This window comes from Chlorocebus sabaeus, chromosome 8, assembly GCF_047675955.1.
Source record: "Chlorocebus sabaeus isolate Y175 chromosome 8, mChlSab1.0.hap1, whole genome shotgun sequence".
Classification (NCBI taxonomy): domain Eukaryota; kingdom Metazoa; phylum Chordata; class Mammalia; order Primates; family Cercopithecidae; genus Chlorocebus; species Chlorocebus sabaeus.
Genome location: NC_132911.1, coordinates 98,600,004 through 98,624,163, shown reverse-complemented (window position 1 = coordinate 98,624,163; position 24,160 = coordinate 98,600,004). Strand labels below are relative to the sequence as shown.

General features: G+C 39.3%; 1 protein-coding gene across 2 annotated transcripts in view; it reads right to left on the bottom strand.

The window, feature by feature from the left end:
• Nucleotides 1–24,160, bottom strand: part of INTS8 (integrator complex subunit 8) — a 56,493-nt gene that overhangs the window by 3,500 nt on the left and 28,833 nt on the right. Inside the window, exons 14-26 of one of the 2 annotated variants that reach the window (XM_008001139.3) lie at nucleotides 23,045–23,155; nucleotides 19,701–19,902; nucleotides 16,821–16,942; nucleotides 11,370–11,554; nucleotides 10,869–10,902; nucleotides 9,861–9,917; nucleotides 9,724–9,785; nucleotides 5,041–5,159; nucleotides 3,575–3,678; nucleotides 2,456–2,506; nucleotides 907–980; nucleotides 769–833; nucleotides 568–611 (exon numbers count right to left, since the gene is read on the bottom strand). In XM_008001139.3, coding sequence (XP_007999330.1) covers nucleotides 568–611; nucleotides 769–833; nucleotides 907–980; nucleotides 2,456–2,506; nucleotides 3,575–3,678; nucleotides 5,041–5,159; nucleotides 9,724–9,785; nucleotides 9,861–9,917; nucleotides 10,869–10,902; nucleotides 11,370–11,554; nucleotides 16,821–16,942; nucleotides 19,701–19,902; nucleotides 23,045–23,155 — 1,230 coding nt within the window. Of the gene's footprint in view, nucleotides 1–567; nucleotides 612–768; nucleotides 834–906; nucleotides 981–2,455; nucleotides 2,507–2,626; nucleotides 2,659–3,574; nucleotides 3,679–5,040; nucleotides 5,160–9,723; nucleotides 9,786–9,860; nucleotides 9,918–10,868; nucleotides 10,903–11,369; nucleotides 11,555–16,820; nucleotides 16,943–19,700; nucleotides 19,903–23,044; nucleotides 23,156–24,160 lie in introns of those variants that run through there. The other variant, XM_008001144.3, reaches the window with a different exon arrangement.

The window sequence follows — 24,160 nt, the reverse complement described above, 5'->3', positions numbered from 1 at the left end:
ACAGTATGTTAGATGTTGACAACTGTTTCAGAGAAAAATGTAAAAAGAAATGAGAATAAGAGTACTGGAGGGAAAAGGAAAGCAGACATTGTTACTTTATAAGATGATCAGGAAAGGACTGAGGAGACACCTGAGGGAAGTTGGATGTTCTTGGAAGAGAAAATTTCAAAGGCCCTTCTTAGGTGGTGAATGTTCTTGGCTTGTTCAAAAAACAGGAGGAGTACTGGTGTAGCAGAAATTAGCAAGGAGGAAAAGTCAGATGGATAGGCTACAGGTCAACTTGTATACAGCCTTATAAGCCATTGCAAGACTTTTAACTTTATGTGAGATGATAAGCCATTAGAAGGTTTGGGACTGAGAAATGACATGCTCTAATATTTTAAAATAACATATAATGACATGGAACAGCTAAAATTATCAAAAAAGGATCTTTTATGACGTAAACACTGATAATAAAGTTCTGGCAGTAACTAGGCACACAAAATCTATTTTTTGTTGGTTCACATCTTAACAATTGTTTAATATTCTGGAAACTATACCACTGAAGAAAGGCGTAAGGTAACTTACTGCAATTTGTCTTTTATCTGTTTCTCCTCTTTTATGATGAAGATCTAAATAATCAGTTAAGAAAAATAAATCTGACAGTATTAAATATGAGAGAATCTCAACTCATTTTCAGTTTTGATTTGGAAAATATACAATATTAAATATTCCTTTAACTTATAGAAATGGATCATTCTAACATCACACACATTGATGAAAGGATACAAGTCAAGTATTCCAAAATAGTAACATCCCATATGTAGTCGTAGTAGGAGTCCATAGCATCATGACTGAAAGACAGAATTCAGTTACTTCTTAAGCAGAAAAATGTTGACCTCATTATTTTAAAAAAATTATTCATACCTGTTTTGTTCTTGCAGAGATTTAAACGCTGTTTTGTAGTCGATTTCTCTGAGGAACTGACATAAAATGGCCACCTACATTAACAAAGATTTGAAAATGGTTTCATGTAATGAAAGCTTAGTTTTACAGGGTAATCTTGAATTATTTATATGAAGAATATATTCTTGAAGAAACCTTATAGATCACATTGAATCAGCTCATTTATGGATTCCACCCAATTTTAAGTTCAAAAACCTTTATACACGTGTCTGTCTGACCAATATTTTCTTCATCAGTGACCTAAACCACAAATTTTTAGAGGTCTGTTTGAATGAGAAGCTGGCAAAAAGCCAGTTCAGAAAACTGAAGGGGGTGGAAAACTGCCAAGCAAAAGTGTCATGACATTCAAGGACATACAGAGCGTGCAATTAAACCTTTCACAGCTGGCAAGTATAGATGCTCATTTTGGCAAAATTTAGGCTGCCAGTCTGCTTAACATAGAAAACATTTCACTCAGGTCATAATGTCCATCTCTTTAAAAAATAGTTTTTATTGATTTAATTCACAAACCATAATAGTTACCTTCTTAAAGTACCCAATCTGGTGAGTTTTAGTATATTCACCAAGTTGTACAACCATCACCACTATGTAATTTCAAAACATTTTCATTACTTCCCTCAAAAAAGTCCATTAATTAGCAGTCACTCTCCATTCCCTCTCACCTCAAGCCTCTGATAACCACTAATTTACTTTGTCTCCATACTCTGAACATTTCACATGAATGGAATCATAGACTATGTAGCCTTTTGTGTCTAGCTTCTTTCACTTAGTATAATCTTTCAAGGTTCAGCCATGCTGTATCACGCAACAGTAACTCATTCCTTTCTATGGCTGAATAATATGTCATTGCATGGATATGCTGCATTGTGTTTAGTCATTCATCATTTGATAGACATTAGGGTTGTTTCTACTTTTTGGCTATTATGGATAAGGCTGCTGTGAACACTTGTGTACAACTTTTTCTGTGGACATACGTTTTCAATTCTTTTGGGTATATACCTAGGAGTGAAACTGCTGGGTCATATAATAATTCTTTTTACCTTTTTGAGGAACTGGGAAACTGTTTTCCTGAGGCTGCACCATTTCGATGCTACAACATTTTATATTCCCACCAGCAACATATGAGGGTGCCAGTGTCCCACATCCTCACCAACATTTGTTTCTAAATGTCTTTAGATTACGGCCATCGCAGTGGGTAGGAAGTGGTATCTCATGGTTCTGATTTGCATTTCCCTAATGACTAATGCACATTTCTAATCTAAAGTATCTTTAAAAACTTGAAAAATGCTTTCTTCCCATTTAGGAGGTTTAAAGGTCAATGTTTTTAATTCATACTTTCATTTTAGTTGACATTGTATAAACTATTAAAAAAAATTAAAGAATATGCCAAACTCTTACATACCCTAAGTGATTTCGATATGTAAAATAAAATACAATTTCCAGTTCAATGCTTTATTATAAACTCTAACATACATAAAAACAAAACAACTTCATAATATTATAAACTAACCTGTGTGTGGCAATTCAGCAAAGAACAACATTTTATCATTCGTTTTATTACCTACAAAAGCAAAATTCTCATTATTTTCAAAAACCAGCTAACATGGATTGTAACAAATGTGCCACTTCACAAATGTGAAGCTGTGTGTGGAGGAACAGGGGGTATATGGGAACTCTGTACCTTTTATTCAATTTTGCTGTGAACCTAAAAGTCTGTAAAAAAAAAAAAAAAACCTAAAAATCTAATAAATGTTCAATCTTATTTCAAAAGCCATTATAAGTATTTTTAAAATATCATTTAAGTTATGATACTGGTAGCCTACATCGGAGGAAATAGCAACGCATATCAAAAAAAAAAAAAAAAATGGACAAAATTTGATACCAGGTGCAGGAATGGGGAGGAAATGGGAAGAAGTAGTTCAAAGGGCACAAATTTGCTATTAGAGTAAGTCCAGCAAGCTGATATACAGTATGAGGACTAGAATTCATTATACTGTACTGTATACTAAAAATTTGCTAAGAGTAGATTTTAGGTGCTCTTATCACAAAAAACGGGTAACTAAGGAAGGCAACAGATATGTTTTTTGTTTGTAGTAATCATTTCACTGCGTATATTAAAACATAATTCTGTATATCTTAAATATATACCAAAGAAATTAAGAAAAAAAAAACCAGGGATTTAGGAGATAGAATCCATATGATTTGAGAGCTAACTGGATGGTGGCAGGAGGATCAGTAAAGAAAAAAGTCAAAAATGATGGCCAGGGTTTGGGCTTGAACAACTCATGGTTAAACAAAAAAGTTTGTTTGGTATTTTGCAGGGTTTTTTTTGTTTGTTTTTGAAACAGCACGTGAATTTATTAGGAGTATTAGGAGTTTATTAGTTTATGGTAAAGTAAGATACAAATCAGTTTGGACAAGGTGAATTTGAGGTGTTTTGGGGGAATCAAGACAGCAATAAGTGCTAGAAATAGGGACAATGAAAATACAGAGAGCAATCTGTTCTAGAGTCATGAACCTGGGACTTACGATCACATTACAAGGAAATGGGTAAGTTCAGCCAAAAGGGGGCCCATGAAGAACATATACAGGTAGGCAAGAAGCCAGCCAGCCCATGAAAACAATTTACCTGGTCTGTATAAACATCAGGGGGCACAGCCTTGTTAAAGAAGTCAGAACACACAGCTCCTGCCTGGAGGTAATAGTGAAGAGCTGCTGAATACTGATTCGTTGCTGAAACAGAAAAACAGACATAAAGCATTAGAGGTAACAGTTGAAAAACAGGGCTTCCTTTGTGAAGAGTCAGGTGAAACTTCATAAGTTAACACAAGCAGATTAAACCACAGATCTAGAAATAAAACGTTAGTTCATATTTCTTGCCAAATGTCCTAGCACAGAATTTACTATTTGGAGATTTTACTTCCCAAATGTCCAAACTAGAAACAAATTATAATTTTGTGAAGTAGTTCAGAATCGGTATATCAAGAACTTGACAGCTATCAAGCTGATATCTTGAATTTGATAGATATCGAGAACCCGATAGCTTCTTTTGGGGACTGGGGTGGAAATGAGCATTAAAATCAGCATTTGCGTCAAAATAATCCAGAGGAGAGAAGAATGATGCGGGAAAGGGCACACATGAAACAAGACTGGCCATGAGCTAATTACTGGTAATTAGTAGCTGGGTGGTAGATACATGGGTGTTCAGCCCACTATCCCTTTTATCTTCATATCTTGAACTTTCCCTTTAAAAAATTCAACTCATTAGGAAACAAATATGATAGGAAAAAATCTTAATAAAAAACCAACTCCTAAAACACAGATTCTGAAATGATTCTAGTCAGAAATTTTATTTGATCTGTAGAGTAACAGAAGCACTGAAAGTTTCGTATCAAGTGGGAAAACCTTATCACATACAACCCAGCACAGGGGTAATGGGGAGAGTTAGGATCTATCTCCAAGAATAAATATAATGATCAAGTGTATCTGGAGAGAGTTTAGAATCTCTAAATAGCATTTTAAAAAGAAAACCTCATTCTCCTTAAAAATGTTTTACCAATTAGATTAAAAAAATTCATGCCGGGTGCAGGGGCTCACGCCTGTAATCCTAACACTTTGGGAGACCGAGGCGGGCGGATCACCTGAGGTGAGGAGTTCAAGACCAGCCTTGCCAACATAGCAAAAACCAATATCTACTAAAAATACAAAAATTAGCCAGGCGTGGTGGTGGGTGCCTATAATCCCAGCTACTTGCGAGGCTGAGGCAGGAGAATCGCTTGAACCTGGGAGGCGGAGGGTGCAGTGAGTCAAGATCATGCCACTTCACTCCAGCCTGGGCGATAGAGCGAGACTCCATCTCAAAAAAAAAAAAAAAATTCACTACTTTTTTAAAAAAGATAATAAAGGTAGTCCACATAAAATTAAAAGCATCTGAACCAAAGGTTCCACACTAAAAGTATACTTTTACCACTTTAATTTACTAAAGTAAATCTCAAGAAAACTTAACAAGTATTGTAATAAAATAGGTCATATATTTACTTTCACTTCAGAAAGTGCTATAAAAACAAAACACAAGCAACTACACATCTCACTTACCAAAGTAAATATCTGCCTGGATAATTAACCAGGAATGGTTATTTGGATTTATACTGAGTGTGTATCGAACTAGCTCTTTCACTGTGATTGCCACAGCTTCAAAGTCCACAGACTGCAGGCTAAAAGGAAAGACACATAACATTAATCTCTATTTTAAAAGTCAACTTTAAATTCCATGCATGTATTTATTAAAAACAAAAAGACTCAGCCAAGATTTAGGTGAACATAAATGTAATGCTAAATACTAGGAGTAAATGTACTGTAAGAACTATCAACACAACTAAGTCTAAGAAAGTGTGACGGGCTAACTTTTTATGAGGGGTTGAAAACAATCTGATATTCTCTTTTCTTCAAAATGTCAAAGGTAGACAAGGCTGCACCAAGAAAGTGTATTTGCATCTTTTACAAATGGTTAAAGCATATAAAAGTAGTAAGACACTTACCTTTGCTTTTAGCACAATTTATGGGCAACAAAAGAGACTCATAAAATGTCCCCAAATTATTTTTCTTGTTTTTTTTTTTTGAGACGGAGTCTCACTCTGTCGCCCAGGTTGGAGTGAAGTGGCGCGATCTCAGCTCACTGCAACCTCCACCTCCCGGGTTCAAGCGATTCCTCTGCCTCAGCCTCCTGAGTAGCTGGGATTACAGGCACCCACCACTACACCAGCTAATTTTTTTTTTTTTTTTTTTTTGGTATTTTTAGTAGAGATGGGGTTTCACCATGTTGGCCAGGCTGGTCTCAAATTCCTGGCCTCAGGCAATCTGCCCATCTCAGCCTCCCAAAGTGCTGGGATTACAGGCCTGAGCCACCGCACCTGGCCCCCAAATGATTTTTAAGTTCTGTTATCTATGAGAAGCCACAAAAAAATCAAGGACTCAGACACTGATAATGTTGCCATGTGGCCTTACATCCACCTTAAGGCTTCTTGCAAGAGTTACCAACTCCCGAGATGTTTCAGGGGCCCTAATGGGGTGAGGGGCTGGATGTCCAAGTATATCACGTCAGTGCATTTGGCAGCCCCCAAGAATCAAGAAAAGGGTACTGTGAGCCTCGCTAAATGTGGACACATTGAGGTACAGAAGATGGAACTGTGAAGAGAAAAGCGAGGCTGGCACTCAAGAAACTGCTAACTGCTTCCACCTCCTAAGAGCAGTAAAGCACAAGGGTAGAGAATACAAGCTGTGGATTCAGACACATGGCTCTATCATTTACAGGGTGAATTCAGACAAGGTACTTTTGTTGCCCTGAGGGGTTACAGTTTACCCTAACTCACCACTGTGCCCAGTACAGTGGAAAATGAATTGTGGGATTATTAGCAAATAGTCAATTATTTATTTAAACTTAAATAGTTATACAAGTTAAATTGGCTTATAATTTTATAGACATTTACAAAATATTACAAGTCTAAGAATTCTATATATCAAATAGTTGGTTTTAAAAACGTAATCTTCAATCCAGTGCCATTTCCACTATTCTTGGAATCAATAAAGACTCCCAATCAGGAGAAATACTTTTCTCTAGTCAAACATTTAGTCATATTTTGTTTTCTCTGGGTCAATTTACATTAAAGTATTTTCATCATGAAGATAATAGTTAAGCCTACTATGTACCAGTCTTTATTCTAAATATCTAGCTCAGAAAATGTATTATTTCGTGCAGGGCACGGTGGCTCACGCCTGTAATCCCAGCACTTTGGGAGGCTGAGGCAGGCGGATCACAAGGTCAGGAGATCAAGACCATCCTGGCTAACATGGTGCAACACCGTCTCTACTAAAAATACAAAATATTAGCCGAGCGTGGTGGCGGGCGCCTGTAGTCCCGGCTACTCGGGAGACTGAGGCAGGAGAATGGCATGAACCCAGGAGGTGGAGCTTGCAGTGAGCTGAGATCACGCTACTGCATTCCATCCTGGGTAACAGAGCAAGACTCCATCTCAAAAAAACAAAAAATAAAAAATAAAATTAAAACAAATTAAAAAAAGAAAAGAAAATGTACTATTTCATCCTCACAATTCTGAGGCAGGTATTATTTTAGAGACGGGGAACATGGCACAGAAAGCAACTTACTGAAGGCATATACCTCTAAGTGAAAAGGCTAGGGCTCAAACCCCGGGTGTCTGACCTATAACCCCTAGGGTAAACAATTCCTATGCCTCATTTATAAACACACTGGAAATCAATCATTACAGTCTAAACTTAGGCCACAGAGGTAATACTACAGAGGCTAAAAAACACAACCACTGGGTTGGGCGTGGTGGCTCATGCCTGTAATCCCAGCACTTTAGGAGGCCGAGGGGGGCAGATCACAAGGTCAGGAGTTCGAGACCAGCCTGACCAACATGGTGAAACCTCATCTCTCCTAAAAATACAAAAATTAGCTGGGTGTGCTGGCATGTGCCTGTAATCCCAGCTACTCAGGAGGCTGAGGCAGGAGAATTGCTTGAACCCGTGAGGCGGAGGTTGCACTGAGCTGAGATCATGCCACAGCACTCCAGCATGGGCAACAGAGCGAGACTCTGTCTCCAAAAAAAAAAAAAAAAAAAAAAAAAAAAAAAGCCAGGTATGGTGGCACATGCCTGTAGTCTCAGCTACTCAAGAGGCTGAGGCTGGAGAATTGCTCAAACTCGGAAGGTGGAGGTTGCAGTAAGCCGAGATCATACCACTGCACTCCAGCTTGGGTGACAAGAGTGAGACTCTGTCTCAAAAAAAAAACCCCCCAAAAAAACAAAAACGCAACCACTGAAACCACCAATTAAAAATGCAAAACTGGGCTGGCCACGGTGGCTTATGCCTGTAATCCTAGCACTTTGGGAGGCTGAGGGGTACAGATCACCTGAGGTCAGGAGTTTGGGACCTGCCTGACCAACATGGAGAAACCCTGTATCTACTAAAAATACAAAATTTGCCAAGCGTGGTGGCACACGCCTGTAATCCCAGGTACTCGGGAGGCTGAGGCAGGAGAATAGCTTGAACCGGGGAGACAGAGGTTGCAGTGAGCCGAGGTTGCGCCATTGTACTCCAGCCTGGGCAAAAAGAGCGAAACTTTGTCTCAGAAAAAAAAAAAAAAAAAAAAAATCCAAAACTGGGCAGGCATGGTACTCACGCCTATAATCCCAGAGCTCTGGGAGGCCAAGGTGGGCGGATCTCTTGAGGCTAGGGGTTCAAGACCAGCATAGGAAACATGGTGAAACCCCATCTCTACTAAAAATATAAAAATAAATAGCTGGGGGTGGTGGCGTGCACCTGTAATCTCAGATACTTGGGAGGCTGAGGCATGAGAATTGCTTGAACCTGGCAGATGTAGGTTGCAGTGAGCTGAGATCTTGCCACTGCACTCCAGCCTGGGCAACAGAGCAACACTATGTCTCAAAAAAAAAAAAAAGAAAGAAAGAAAAAGTGTCTCTACATGATTCTTGGACTGCTATCTAACAGATTTTATATAAAAATCAGAAACACAGCATGACGGAATCTGCAGTTCAAATGCTGTGAAGCACGCACATGTGCTTCATGCAGTATGGTGCTCCCTTGGGAAATAAGCCTCAGTAAGTGGAAGGTAGGGGCACTCACCTGCTCTGACCCTCCAAATCCCTGGACAAGACAAGGGAGCTTTTCCAATCTCTAAGATTGAGATGGAAACAAATTCTTTACTGTTATTCTATTACCAGCTTGCCTATGCACTGAAATCTTTAATTCCTCAAAGATGCCACTAAGAGTAGGCTTGAACAAGCACAAAGTAAGAAGAGTGAGAGGGAAGGCAGGGAGGAAAAACATTGGGAGGAAACAAGTGGATTCCCCTATATGAGAAGTTGCTATGTGTGGGAAAAGAAAAATGTAAATGATTCCTTCAAGTAAATGAACACTTTTTCCTTCCCTAAAAAATGTCCCCATCATCTTACCGTGATTCTTAGGTAATGCACGCAAAAGGGAATATTTCTCAAAGTAATTAAAGAAGTTTAGCTTAGTTCCTACAGCAACTAAAAGAGATTGGGAGACTTTTGATAACTGCAGCATTAGATGAGACATACAAAAAAATTATGAAAAAACAAATCACTTTCAAATGGATACTCATAAAAGAAATAAGATGCTGGAAACCTGATAGAAAGTCTTTCTTTCATTGGCCCCAATTTTCAAATTCTACTGACAATCAGGACCACTTTACCTTCTGTTCTAAGGCTGATAAATCTTAACTCCTACTTAAGAGTTATGCTGCGCCGGGTGTGGTAGCTCCTGCCTGTAATCCCAGCACTTTGGGAGGCTGAGGTAGGTGCATCACTTGAGGTCAAGAGTTTGAGACCAGTCTGGCCAACATGGCAAACCCACGTCTCTACTAAAAATACAAAAATTAGCCAGGCGTGGTGGCGGACACCTGTAATCCCAGCTATTTGGGAGGCTGAGGCATGAGAATCGCTTGAACCCGGGAGGTGGGGGGTGCAGTGAGCAGAAATTGTATCACCGCATTCCAGCCTGGGCAACAGAGTGAGACTCTGCCTCAAAAAAAAAAAAAAGTTATGCCTTATCCACAATTTATAGGAAAATAATTATCAAATAGAGAAACACAAAGACTGTAGAATCTTAGCAGATTTCTGGTACTTTAATAAAATTATCTAAAGGTATCTTTGCTAGTCAGAATGGTTTCCAAATACATAACTCATTTAATAAAATATAAGCTATACCACTACTTACTTGGGAATGGAAGATGGCCAAATAGAAATGTGTTCAGCTGTAATATCATTCACAATGTCCTCCTTTAAAAAGAAAAAAGGTGTGATTTACAAAGAAATTTCTTTCAAATTTTTTAAATGAAATTATGAAATACTTACCCGAACATTGTGAAGTTTCACAAAGAGTGATAAAATAATAGTCAAAACCAGTGGTTCCTATGAGAAAGGAAACACAGAATCCTTAAACAGTGTGTGTGTATATTTATTTTTCTCCTGTCAACCTCACAGACATCAAGTAATTTAAAAGACCCTTGACTTTTTAAAATTTAGCATCTGTTTTAGCATGTGCTTTAGCACACTAAAAATCAACTTTATTTTTAATCGCATGTGGGCAGGGGGGTGGATCATAGCACATAATTTATATAAAAGTAGCATATTTAAATGTGTGGCTTATGGTGCTATCTCCAAGCTCAACTCCTCACATGACTCTTAAGTGACTTTTTATTCCTTCAAATAATGTTAAAAGGGTGAAACCTAGATTATGTCCAGTAAATAAATATGACATTGATCCTACTAAGCAAAAATTAAAGCCAGGCTTCACACATCTAGTCCCTATTATGAAGACTTTTTTACAATTTAAAGAAATACCTGCTCTGTTCACTAAAACATGGTAAATGAAAAACTTTTCCAATCAGATTATCCCACCCAACAATAATGATCACTGAAGAAAAGCACATTAACAGGCCACTTCAATAATTTAAGCAGAAGCCAGGCAAGGTGGCTAACACCTGTAATCCCAGCACTTTGAGGGGCCAAGGAGGGAGGATCATTTAAGACCAGGAGTTAGAAACTAGCCTGGGCAACAAGGGGAGACCTCATCTCTACAAAAAGTGAGCTGGGCATGGTGACATGTGCCTGTAGTCCCAGTTCCTCAGAAAGCTGAGGCGGAAGGACTGCTTAACCTCAAGAGTTAAAAGATGCAGTGAGTTATGATCACACCTCAGCAGTCCAGCTTGGGTGACAGATCAAGACCCTCTCTCTTAAAAAAAAAAAATTAAATTAAAAAACAAACAATAATTTAATCAGTATTTGAAGTACCCAATAACTTTTAGTCATAGTCTACAATAACCAGCAATAGTAATTAGAGCAATTTTTAATAAAACTTACTCGTAATTTTTTGATAAAAGAAAGCAGTTCACTCCTACAAAACAAAAATTTTTGAATACACATTAAATATTAGAAATTAAAAATAAAATCAAGAAAGTAAATTATAGATGAAGGTTTACTCTTAATGCTCCAATTCGGCAAGTATGAAAAGGAATGTAATATTCTATCGTCATACTAACCTAATAACATTTCTTCCCTGTTTTAATCACATGTGAAGTCCTCAATACTATCCAACCTTAAACACTACTGATTTTTAATTCCAGTTGATTAAATGATTAATAGTTTCTTAAAATGACACATAAACAGAAGATATTTCCAAAAGTGGCCAAGGCAGACAGGTTCATCACAGACGAGTACTACAGAACTCGTAAGATTATCCAACTTTATGATATACACAATAAAAGCTGATGTTCTTGAAATCAACCTTTAATAGGTCAATAGTATAAACAGGATAAATATTAAGAACTCGAACACAACTGACAGAAACATACCAATACATACCGATACATGATACCTAACGTAGATTCCCTCTGCTTTATTAGACTAACTCTGCCGTCATTTCCTCGTTTGTGCTGACTGGACACACTACAGATTTGAACAACAACTTCCCAAAGGTCTTTGGCAGTCCGTCTACTTTCTTTAGGGCCTGGAAGTTCTTTGCATGTAGCTGCTAAAAGCTGTCCAAGCTATAACATGAAAAACAAAACACACAAAAGATAATCTGTAATGTCATGCACATTAGTTCTATTATCAAGGCACACTGGAGGAAACATGGAATGACTGCCCAAACATACTAAGCACAGTTATTTTATGCTGTGCATTCTGTACAACCTTTGAGGAATTTAGGGCTCACTGTCTACTGAGAGATCTGAATCTGAGAAAGATCCTCTGGTTCGAGCATACAAACTTTGTCTCTGAACAATTATAGTCTAGTGAAAATGAAAATGAGACAATGCAAAGAGATAGGTGATTTATTAAGTGGAAAAAAAACCGAGATGCTAAATACACATAGTATTATCCCACGTTACATCGGGAAAAAATTGTGTAATAGAAGGCATACACCTAAATGTTAACTGTAGTAAAAGCCCGGGGGTGAGATTAAAATACTTAGATTTTTCTCTCTCCCTTGCACACATATGCACACATACAACTTCTTATCACTAAAAAAAAATTGTTTCAATGAAAAAAATAAGGAAAGGAATAAGGAAACTGAAGTTGGTGGAATTAAGGGATACAGATTTAAAGCAATTTTTCTCTAAGAAAATTGGTAGCAACTGGGAATGGAGCTACTGCTCATCTGAGGAGGTAGAATTAAGGCAGGACAGGTTATATAAAGTGACTGATGTGAATAAATGCAGCCTCAAGGACCTAAGACGTAGGGAGCACCCAGAAATAAAGAGTGGAAAAGCTAAAAGCAAAAGACAGAGAAAGACTAACTTACAATAAATTCAGAATTTCTTTTTTTTTTTTGGAGACAGGGTGTTGCTCTGCACCCAGGCTGGAGTGCAGTGGCATGATCTTGGCTCACTGCAACCTCCGCCTCCCAGGCTCAAACGATTCTTGTGCCTCAGCCTCCCGAGTAGCTGGAATTACAGGCATGTGCCACCATGCCCAGCTAATTTCTGTATTTTTAGTAGAGACGGAGTTTCACCATGTTGGCCAGGCTGGTCTCAAACTTCTGGCCTCAAGTGATCCATCCACTTCAGCCTCCCAAAGTGTTGAGATCACAGGCGTGAGCCATGGCACCTAGCCAAATTCAGAATTGGGACCCGTTATTCTTGTTCATATTAACTTTTATACTCCATGGCTCTTGTAGAGGGTGCAGTAACAAGGATAATTTCAAATCCATCAGGAACCCCTTGTTTCTACTTAAAATGGACCTAGAAAATTTTCTAGGGGTCCCTACTGCTTAAGGCAGCTTTTTTAAGGCGGCAGCAAGATTGCGACAAAGACAAAAATTGGTGGTTTTTCTCTACATTTTCTGTTATGAAAAATTTCAAACAGAAAAATAAAAAAAAAAATTCAATAAATACCTGATACGTTGTGACTATTCTGCCATGTTTGCTTTATATATCTACATAAATTGTTTTGTTAAACCATATTAAACTAAGTTAGACACAATATTTCATCCCTAAATACTTCCATATACATCTTCTAAGGTCAAGGACATTCTTCTCCATGACCACAACTCTGTGATCATGCCTAAGAAAATTAACGAGAGTACTGTGGCTTTCCAAAGCTCATGAGAATAACATAAAAATCCTACCTATACCAGGTGAATGGATATGGACCAATGGCCTAGTAGGATATTTCATCCTGCATGCTCACCTAAAATACTCGCCTCTGACAAACGGAATCACGATACATGCAACTATTCACTGCAGTGTAACGCCAGGGCTACTGGTGCTCTTAGCTCAAATTCATCTTCTGTTGTCAGGGATCATATGCTTTAGGTCACTGAATTTATTACATAAATTACATTTTTTAAATGTTCAGAGGTCCTAGACCCCAAATCAACTGAATTCCACAAACATTCTTGAGCACCGACTATGGGTGGGCATCATGGAAAGTACAACATAAAAATTAACTGCCCTGAAGCAGTTCATTGTCTTACAGAGAAGACAAGTGGATAAATAACTTATTATTCAGCATAAACACAACAAAAGAAATAGTCAACAGTACAACAGTACAAAGGAAGCAAGAAGAGGAAGTGATTTACTCATTTACAGAGAAAATAATATGGGAAAGCATTAAAGAAATCACACGAACAGGCAAAGCTGGGAAGGACATCCTGGCTAAGAAGACAAACAGCATGTGCACAGGTGCAAAATGGAAACATGGCGTGGGCATGCTGGTGCTGCCAGCACAGGGTTGGAATACCAAGGGGCAGGGGAGCTGCACCTGGAGGAGGAGAAGCACGCACACCTTAAGAGGGCTGGTAGGCCACATGAACAACCTAACGTTTTAGCCTACACTAGGACCACTTTGGCTGCCAACCCCTACTACTACCACCTAGGCTCTTATCATCCGAGTGCCTATAAACCTGTGCCCTTTCCATTATGTGACACTACCACTCACTCTGATCTAAGGGGCAGACTAGACAGTTTTATATTATTTCAAAAGGGTACATTTTAGTCACACGCTTAAGAATTTTCTGTTCCTATTTGTGATTACATAATATATGAGTAGGAAAATATAACAGAATAGAAAACATTAAAATCACTAATACCCCATTATCCAGAGATAATAGCTGTTAATATCCTTTCAGACTTTTTCCTACACGTGTGTGCGTGTGTGTGTGGTGGTGTATTCCACACCAAACTGGAAGTGTGGACACTGATTCAGATTATGTTTTTTTTCAAAACACCATCCCTCATTCTAAACTTCTTTCTCTAATTCCTTTTTCCTTGACATTAACAAGGCAGTGAGAGGGCAATCATGTATGGAAGGTGGCACACAAAACCCTAACCACCAGATTACATATGAGGAGACACCTAAGTGACAATTCTTTCGCAAAGTCACCACACATCCTTCCTGCTTTTGGACCAGATCAGGTGAACTGCAGGAAGCAGTGAGACAGCCTCTCCCAGAGTTAGGCAACCAACAAAACAATTTCCTGTGTCCTTACACATTGTAGACCCTCAAGCATTCATTACACAAACACACGCCTATCTCTCCTGGTGCACAGCTCCACAGAAGTCATTGCCAGAGGTAAAGAGAAGAGTTACTCTACTGTCTTTGCACTCAGTGACAAGCTACGATTCTCAGTGTAAGTGATAGTAACCTTGGAACAAAATGGTTCCCTCATCTGATTTTCTTTTTTTTTTTTTTTTTGAGACGGAGTCTTGCTCTGTCGCCCAGGCTGGAGTGCAGTGGCCGGATCTCAGCTCACTGCAAGCTCCGCCTCCCGGGTTTACGCCATTCTCCTACCTCAGCCTCCCGAGTAGCTGGGACTACAGGCGCCCGCCATCTCACCCGGCTAGTTTTTTTTGTATTTTTTAGTAGAGACGGGGTTTCACCGTGTTAGCCAGGATGGTCTCGATCTCCTGACCTCGTGATCCGCCCGTCTCGGCCTCCCAAAGTGCTGGGATTACAGGCTTGAGCCACCGCGCCCGGCCCCTCATCTGATTTTCTTAAAGGCTAAGCAAAGACTGTTGGGCATAATAAGACAAGTACCCAAGATATTAAGAACTCACATTCCAGAAAGCTCACTAAAGAGACAGAAATGTTTCAGGCTGGGTGCGATAGCTTATGTCTGTAATCCCAGCACTTTGGGAGGCCCAGGCGGGTGGATCACCTGAGGTCAGGAGATCGAGACCAGCCGTGGCAAAACCCGTCTCTATTAAAAATACAAAACAAAAAAAAATTACCCGGGTGTGGTGGTGCACGCCTGTAATCCCAGCTATTTGGGAGGCTGAGGCACAAGAATGGGTTGAAACTGGGAGGTGGAGGTTGCAGTGAGCCGAGACTGTGCCAATGCACTCCAGCCTGGGCGACAGAGGGGGACTCAGTCTTCAAAAAAAAAAAAAAAAAAAAAAAAAAGAAGAGATAGATATGATTCAATGTCTGAAATTTCAAAGAAAAGGATAATTCAAGTATGGCAATTTTCATGAGCAAGTGTAAAGATAACAAAAAGAGGTGGAAAACTGAAAAAAATTAATAAACTCTCAATAAATCCTCAAAGGGTTAAAATGAAATGAGTTCAGTTTTTAAAAGGACATACATGAAATATGAAGGAAGAAACAAGTAACCAAACACAAATGTTACAAAGTTGTACAGTTTTACAAGAGTTCCCAGATAAACACAGATTTAAAGGATTTTGTATTACTAAAGATAAGTTGGGACAAACGAGGAAGAATAACAAAAGGTAATAGGAACAAATAAAAATAATGAGAAAATCTGAAGGACCAAATATACCCAAAAAGGAGAGTGGGACTTACAATGTTAAATCACTACATGTTTAACTTTGTTTTTTGGTGGTTTTTTTTGAGATGGAGTTTTGCTCTTGCTGCCCGGGCTGGAGTGCAATGGTGTGATCTTGGAGTGCAATGGTGTGATCTCGGCTCACTGCAACCTCTGCCTCCCAGGTTCAAGCGATCCCCCTGCCTCAGCCTCCTGAGTAGCTAGGACTACAGGTGCCCGCCACCATGCCCGGCTAATTTTTGCATTTTTAGTAAAGACAGGGTTTCACCATATTGGCCAGGCTGGTCTCAAACTCCTGACCTTGTGATCCACACACCTTGGCCTCCCAAAGTGCTGGGATTACAGGCATGAGCCACTGTGCCTGGCCTACCTTGTTTTTTTTTTAACACCAGAAAGTGAGAAAAACCTACTACTTATTCAGTGTGTATAATATTAACACATGAAAGATATAATCTTAGAAGAAACCTCCAGTTTCTCATTAGTTTTGATATTTTCTGTACTCAGAAGCATTTTAGGTTGCAAAGGATATAATTAAGACAACAAAATCACTTACTACCAATTTACTGAATAAATTATTTTATTAGGGGAATAATTACTAATAGCCAACCTGTTAGAGATTCAGAGATAGCAAACTTAGAAGGGTAAAATTCTAAAGAAGAATAAAGTGTTCAAATGAAAACAAGGAGAAGTGCATCCCTGACAGACTCCATCAGCTCTAGAGTGTGATTATAGCAACCAAAGCAAAGAAAGTGAATCTCTCATTATCTTAGGATTACACCAACGTGTTATCTGTTAAATAATCTGTGACTACATGCTCATGAATTATAGGGCATTAGAAAGAAATATTAGAACAAGGTCAAGTACATGAATTACCAAAAACTATCCTTTAACTACAAATCAACAAGCATTTGTCCAATCATTTGTATCACAGAAATTAGACAAGTTCCCAAACTAGTATAAAGTTAAAGAAACAAGTATAATACTATCCTCACAATTAATGTTTAAATCTTTTATTTAAACATTAATTACCTTAACATATGGATTACTCTGAAGCAAAAATGCAGGAACTTGGAGTGTAAGGTATTCACTTTCCCTCCAGTTTAACATAAAGGCAACACATTCCTCAGCTATAACTTGACGAAGAGGAATATCTAAAAAACAAAGAGGAAAACAGTTGGAATTACCATCACAACATTAAAATAAGAACAAAGCAAATACTTGCTCAGATTTCAATTGAATTAAAAAAACAGGCTGGGTATGGTGGCTGACACCTGTAATCCCAACACTTTGGGAGGCCAAGGCAGGAGGATCACTTGAGACCAGGAGTTCAAGTCCAGCCTGGGCAACAGAGTGAGACCTTGTCTCAAAAAACAAACAAAATTTTGTAGAGACAGGGTCTCGCTCTGTCACCAGAATGCAGTGCAATGGTGTGATCATGGTTCACTGCAGCCTTGAGTTCCCAGGCTCAAGCGATCCTTCCACCTCAACCTCCCCAAGTAGCTGGGACCACAGGTCCCACCACACCTGGCTAATGCCACCATACCTGGCTAATTTTTGCATTTTTGTAGAGATGGGGCCTCACTATGTTGTCCAGGCTGGTTTTGAACTCCTGAACTCCAGTGATCTGCCTGCTTCGGCCTCCCAAAGTGCTGGGATTACAGGCATGAGCCACCACACCCAGCCTCCTTATTTTAAATACTGTTTATAAGCACAAGCTATAGGACAAGTTGCTGAACATTTAGTAAGTTAGGAGTTTACAAAAATTATATGCAGAGCTATCAGTCCTTTACCCTCCCTATCCCCAAAAAAGGGATGTGAACTACAAACTGATAAGCCAAAAAGGTAGTACAAAGAGACTAATAATTTAAAGGAACTTTCACCCATTTCAAAGAGTAAAAGCATAGGCTTCGAAGTTGGGCTGATGGAGTAAAGTCATAGTTCTGTCTCTTCCTGTGTGATGACTGTGGGCAAATTCCTCAACCTCTTTGCACCTTGGTTTCTTAGTTACAAAATGGGGATAAGGAAACAGCAGCTACTTCACAGAGCTGCTAGGAGGACTGAATGAGTTATGCACCTGAAGCTTAGAACAATGCCTGACACGTAGTTAGCGCTCAACAAACATTAAGGCTTAAACATTGTCTCATTTCAGAAAAACCATGCATGGAAAACCTACCTCCCACTTTTATTTATTTATTTATTTATTTTTTTTTGAGAGGGAGTCTTGCTCTGTCACCCAGGCTGGAGTGCAGTGGCCGGATCTCAGCTCACCGCAAGCTCCGCCTCCCGGGTTCACGCCATTCTCCTGCCTCAGCCTCCCGAGTAGCTGGGACTACAGGCGCCCGCCACCTCGCCCGGCTAGATTTTTGTATTTTTTAGTAGAGACGCTACCTCCCACTTTTAAAAAGTAAACATGTATAGAGCAGCATGTGTCCTTTAGTGCCAGCATATTATTAGATCAATTCTCATGAAGACATTACAATATTTAAGAGCACTGATGTGTTAAAGCTCAAAGGCATTCTCTCTATAGGGTACTAAAAAGTTGTGATCTATCACTGCATGCCCCTGCTGGAAATTAGACTTTAATTAGAAATTAAGTTAACCCCATAGGACTCAAGATGGTAGCACTTGCTTCTATTCTGACACATTACTATCACCTTCCTTTATAATGCAATTCCACTGTTTATACTATTAAATGTGTACAGTATGATTTAATTGCTCTAAACACTCCTAAAGCAGAAAAATAAGAAACTGCTTTAACTAAGAAAGATTTATATGTGTCTCAGATGATCATTTATATGGTAAGCCCCTTTTCATAGTAAGACATTTACAATTAGAATTAAACACTCAAGATCTGTTCCTAAAGTAGCCACCAGTGAATTTCTAGCCCACTGGCAATCAGTGTGAAGGCATTTTATGGCTGTAATGAGGAAATAAAACTTCAATCTGTATACTAAAGGATATTTTGATTCTTTCAAACACCTGAAAATTGCAATATAGTTTCTCTAATGTGCAGAAGTATCCCCTAAAATTCATGTGTACCTGGAACCTGAGAATGTGACCTTATTTGGAAATAGTCTTTGCAGATGTAATTAGCTATGATCAAGTCAGCTGGATTAGGGCTGAACCTGGATCCAATGACTGGTGTCCTCATAAGAAGAGAACATGGACATACACAGGAAGAAGGTCATGTGAAGACAGCAGCAGAGACTGGAGCAATGCAGCCACAAACCAAAGATTGCTGGGCCACCAGAAGCCAGGAAGATGCAAGGAAAGAGTCTTTCCTGGAGCCTTTCCGGGCAGTACAGCCCTGCAGACACCCTGACTTCAGACATCCGGCCTCCAGAACTGGCAGATAACATATTTCTATTGTTTTAAGTTACCCAGTTTGTGGTACCTTGTTACAGAAACCCAGAAACGAACAGTTTCCTTCATTTTTCCCAATGTTCTCAAGTGAACACCAAACCCAAATTCTGTTTTAGGAGTGAAATAACTTTTTTCAAAGATGATAAACACTCAGCTGGGTGTGGTGATTCATGCCTCTAATCCCAGCACTTTGTGGGGGTGAGGAAGGTGGATCACCTGAGGTCAGGAGTTCAAAACCAGCCTGGCCAACATGGTGAAACCCCATCTCTACAAAAATACAAAAATTAGCCAGGCATGATGGCGGGTTCCTGAAATCCCAGCAACTCAGGAGGCTGAGGCAGGAGAGTCACTTTAACCCAAAAGGCAGAGACTGCAGTGGGCCGAGATCGCGCCATTACATCCAGCCTGAGTGACAGAGCCACGCTCTTGTCTCAAAAAAAAAAAAAAAAAGATGATTACAAACTCAAATAAATGTGCTTTTAAATTTTCCCCCACAATTATCTAAGTACTGAATTTCTGAAATTTGTCTTTGTGAACCAGTCTTACCAGGAAGCCTCATTTCCAGATAGCCTCGTACCCTACTTATAAGGTCGGATGGCGGTCTCTCTCCTGCCTGCCCTGTCCCAGCTTCATGTGTATGAATATCCAAAAGCAACATCTCATTCAGCATGACCTGACGAAGCTTTGGTGAGAACTCTGTTACCAACTCCAAACAAGCAGCAAAGAGCTGTTTAGCATGGGAAAAGTCCTATGAAAAGAAAAAGAATAGCCTGGGTCACCTTTCCTTTGGCGCCAAAAAATGTGTGCCTTTATGATGACAGAGCAAAGAGGAGAAGGATTAGTTCAAATGGTTAACGTTGCTTTTCTCAGGGAGTAAGGCTCGATAGGATTTTCATCTCTGTATTATTGATTTATTCCAATACATATTTAATACCTTTGTAATTTAAAAAAATCCAGTAAACAATATAAAATACCTGCTGTATTATGCAACTTTTATAAAAGTTATAAAATAACCAAAGACTTCTGTATTATACAGGTGTAAAATTCTATTACAAGCACCCTCCTCCATCCAACATATTCAGAATTAGATCTTAGACCATTCAAGGGTTACACATTTCAAAATCTTTGCACACCACCTTACTAGCCTATAAAATTGGCTAATAAAATGAAATAAATCAACTATGATCCAAGTCCTTTCCTACTCATCTCTTATGTTTCTAAAGACTAGATTGTATCGCTCCACATACTTCATTCACTCCCATAATCTGGCTTCTACCCCTATCATTACAAAGAAATAGCTCTCACAAGCCAAAGACCTTTTTTTTTTTTTGAGGTGGAGTCTCGCTCTGTCTCCCAGGCTGGGGTGCAGTGGCTGGATCTCAGCTCACTGCAAGCCCCGCCTCCCAGGTTTATGCCATTCTCCCGCCTCAGCCTCCCGAGTAGCTGGGACTACAGGCGCCCGCCACCTCGCCCGGCTAGTTTTTTGTAATTTTTAGTAGAGACGGGGTTTCACCGGGTTAGCCAGAATGGTCTCGATCTCCTGACCTCGTGATCCGCCTGTCTCAGCCTCCCAAAGTGCTGGGATTACAGGCTTGAGCCACTGCGCCCGGCCAAGCCAAAGATCTTTTAATTGTCCAATCTACTGAACGCTCTTCTGGTATCTTACAGGAATTAGGGGGCTACAACTCGGTGCTGTGTATTGCCCTTTTCTTGACATTTTCTTTTCCCCTAGCTATTACACCTTCTACATTTGTCTGGTCCTCACGCCCATCACACCACTATTTCTTGGACTTAGTATTGCATTCCCAAGGGTCTCACGCTCTTTATATTCTCTCTGGGTGATCTCTGGTAACTCCCAAATCTGTAACTCCAGTCCAGACCATTCTCCAAGCTTTAGGCTGTTTCCAACTGTAGCTTCAAATTAAAATTGTAAAAATAAACTCGTAATCTGCCCTGCAAAAATGTGTTTCTGCACATCACTTGCTAGCATTGCCACTGGTTCTCTGACTCTCAAACCAGAAGTCTGAGCATCATGCTCGATTCGTTCTCCTTCTCTTGCCTTCCACATGAAGTCAGTTACCAATTGCTTCCAGATTTTATCTCCTAAATATTTCTCTAATATGTTCTCTTCTCTCTATCCCTTCTAACACTTGTGATACTAGCTGTGTGCCACTGGACAATTTAATACCTTTAAAACTGAGATAATACCTTCCACAAAGTTTTTGTGAATAAATGAAACAATAAACATATATGAAATTGCAGAACAGTCTTTGTGCCCAGTAAACATTATTTTAGGTGTGGAAGTAGAAAAGCTGCTAACTACATTCCTCCTATTAAAACTTTTCAATGGCTTACAATTGTCTCATGATGCACTGTCCAATATGGCAGCCACTAGATAAGATGTGGCTATTGAGCATGTGAAATGTGACTAGTCCAAAAGTATAAAACACTTACTGGATTTTGAAGACTTAGCACATACATTTTCAAAATACAAAACATCTCAACTTTTTATATCAATTACACATTGAAATGATAGTGTAGACATACTGAGTTAAGTAAATCATTTCAATCAATTACACTTTTTAATGAAATGATAGATTACACACGTGGCCTACATTATGTTTCCACTGACAATGATGGTCTACAGCAGCAGTTCTCAAACTTTAGCATGCAACAGAATTACTTGAGGGCTTATTTAAAAAGATGTTGGGCCCCATCCCAGAATTTCTGATACAATAGGTCTAGGATGGGGCCCCCAAATTTTTATTCCAGCAAGTTCCAGGCACGTGCAGTGGTTCATGCCTGTAATGTCAGCACTTTGGGAGGCTGATGTGGAAGGACTGTTTGAGCCCAGGAGTTCAAGGTCAGCCTGGGCAATATAAGGAGACGCTGCCTCTGCAAAAAAAAAAAATTCTTTCAAATAAGCTGGGCATGGTGGCACATGCCTGTGGTCCCAGCTACTTAGGGGGCTGAGGTGGGAGGATTGCTTGAGCCAAGGAAGTCCAGGCTGCAGTGATCATGCCACTGCACCTGGTCTGGGCGACAGAGCAACACCCTGTCTCAAACAAAAAGTTCCCAAATGTCACAGATGCTGCTGGTGTGGGGACGTAGTTAACTTATTTAAGCCTCAATTTTAGTTCATTTCTGCCTTCCAGATGCTGTCTTTAACCTTCCTAAAGAACTCAGTGTATGATCAGTCACGCAACTGCACTGTCTTATATGATTTAACATTACACTTAAGTCTCAACATCCCAGACTACAAACTCATGTAAAATACACTACAAAAGTAATTTTTAAAAATTTTGTTTTTTAATCTTGGTACACAATCTTTACTAGCTGAATCCTAAAGAATACAAATAATATCTTTGTATGTTCTCTAAACTTTTAAAAAGGCACAGAGCAGTATTCATTTGATCAAGACTATTTTAGTATAATTATAACAGTAAAGGAAAGAGAACAAACCAAAATGCCTTTTCAAATATCCTTTTAAGCCTATGACTGTGATTTTAAAGATCAGGAAAAGGTAAGTTCTGGTTCCTGACTTCCTGCTAAAATTAGTAAAGCATATTCTTTTTTTTTTTTTTTTTTTCAGATGGACTATCACTCTGTCACCCAGGTTGGAGTTCAGTGATGCAATCTCAGCTCACTCCAACCTCCACCTCCCATGAGATTCTCCTGTCTCAGACTCCAGAGTAGCTGAGATTACAGGCACCGACCTAATTTTTGTATTTTTAGTAGAGACAAGGTTTCAACATGTTGGCCAGGCTGGTCCTGACCTCAGTCGATCTGCCCACCTCAGTCTCCCAAAGTGCTGGGATTATAGGTGTGAGCCACGGCACCTGGCCATAAAGCATATTCTTAACAAGTGTTTGATACACACTTTTACTCACCTTAACAGTACTGCAGTGCAAACCTTTGGCCATAAGAATATAAACCAAATCTCTTGTTAAATTGTCTTTAATTCCCAGGATAACACCACTATAGACAGAAGGTACTTCCCACTAAAAGAAACAAAAAATACATACATACATATATATATATACACACACACACACACACACACACAGAGAAAGCCAAATCTAGATAAGAATCTTTCAATAATCTTCAATCGCGTTAAAAAAAAAATAATTCACAGGTCGTCTCTTAAAGAGAAACGAAAATCACAGCCATAATATAACACTAATGAAAATGAACACATTCACTACAATCAACAAGTAGTAAATAATGGATTGGGATTACTATTAGGAAAAAAAGACAAAGACTGGGAGTTTTATATATATTAATTCAGGTAATCCTCACAACAATACCAAGGTAAGTACTATTATGCTACTACTGTCATTTTGCAAATGAGAAAACTACAACACAAACAAGTTAAATAACTTGTTCAAGATTATATGGCTATTTAAGTATGAGCTGGCATTCAAGCTCAAGCAGGCAGTTAGTCCCAGAATCCCCTATCATAACTATTATGCTATACTTGTTCATCTTAAAATTTTTTGGTTTTTGATTTTTGAGATAGTCTTGCTCCATCACCCAGGCTGGAGTGCAGTGGCGTGATCTCTGCTCACTGCAACCTCTGTCTCCCAGGTTTGAGTGATTCTCCTGCCTCATCCTCCCAAGTAGCTGGAAGTACAGGTGCACGCCACCATGACCAGCTACTAATTTTTGTATTTTTAGTAGAGACGGGGTTTTGCTATGTGGGCTAGGCTGGTCTTGAACTCCTGGCCTCAAGTGATCCACCCACCTCAGCTCCCCAAAGTGCTGGGATTACAGGTATGAGCCACTGCACCTGGCCTTCATCTTAAAAATTCACACTAACAAATAGCATCAATACTAAAAAAAAAAACCCCAACTAATTTTTAGAGCAATTTTTTTCTTTTCACGCTACTTGTATGTTTAAACCCAATTTTAAAAAATACAGGTCGGGCACAGTGGCTCATACCTATAATCCCAGCACTTTGAGAGGATGAGGCAAGCGGATCACCTGAGGTCAGGAGGTCAGGAGT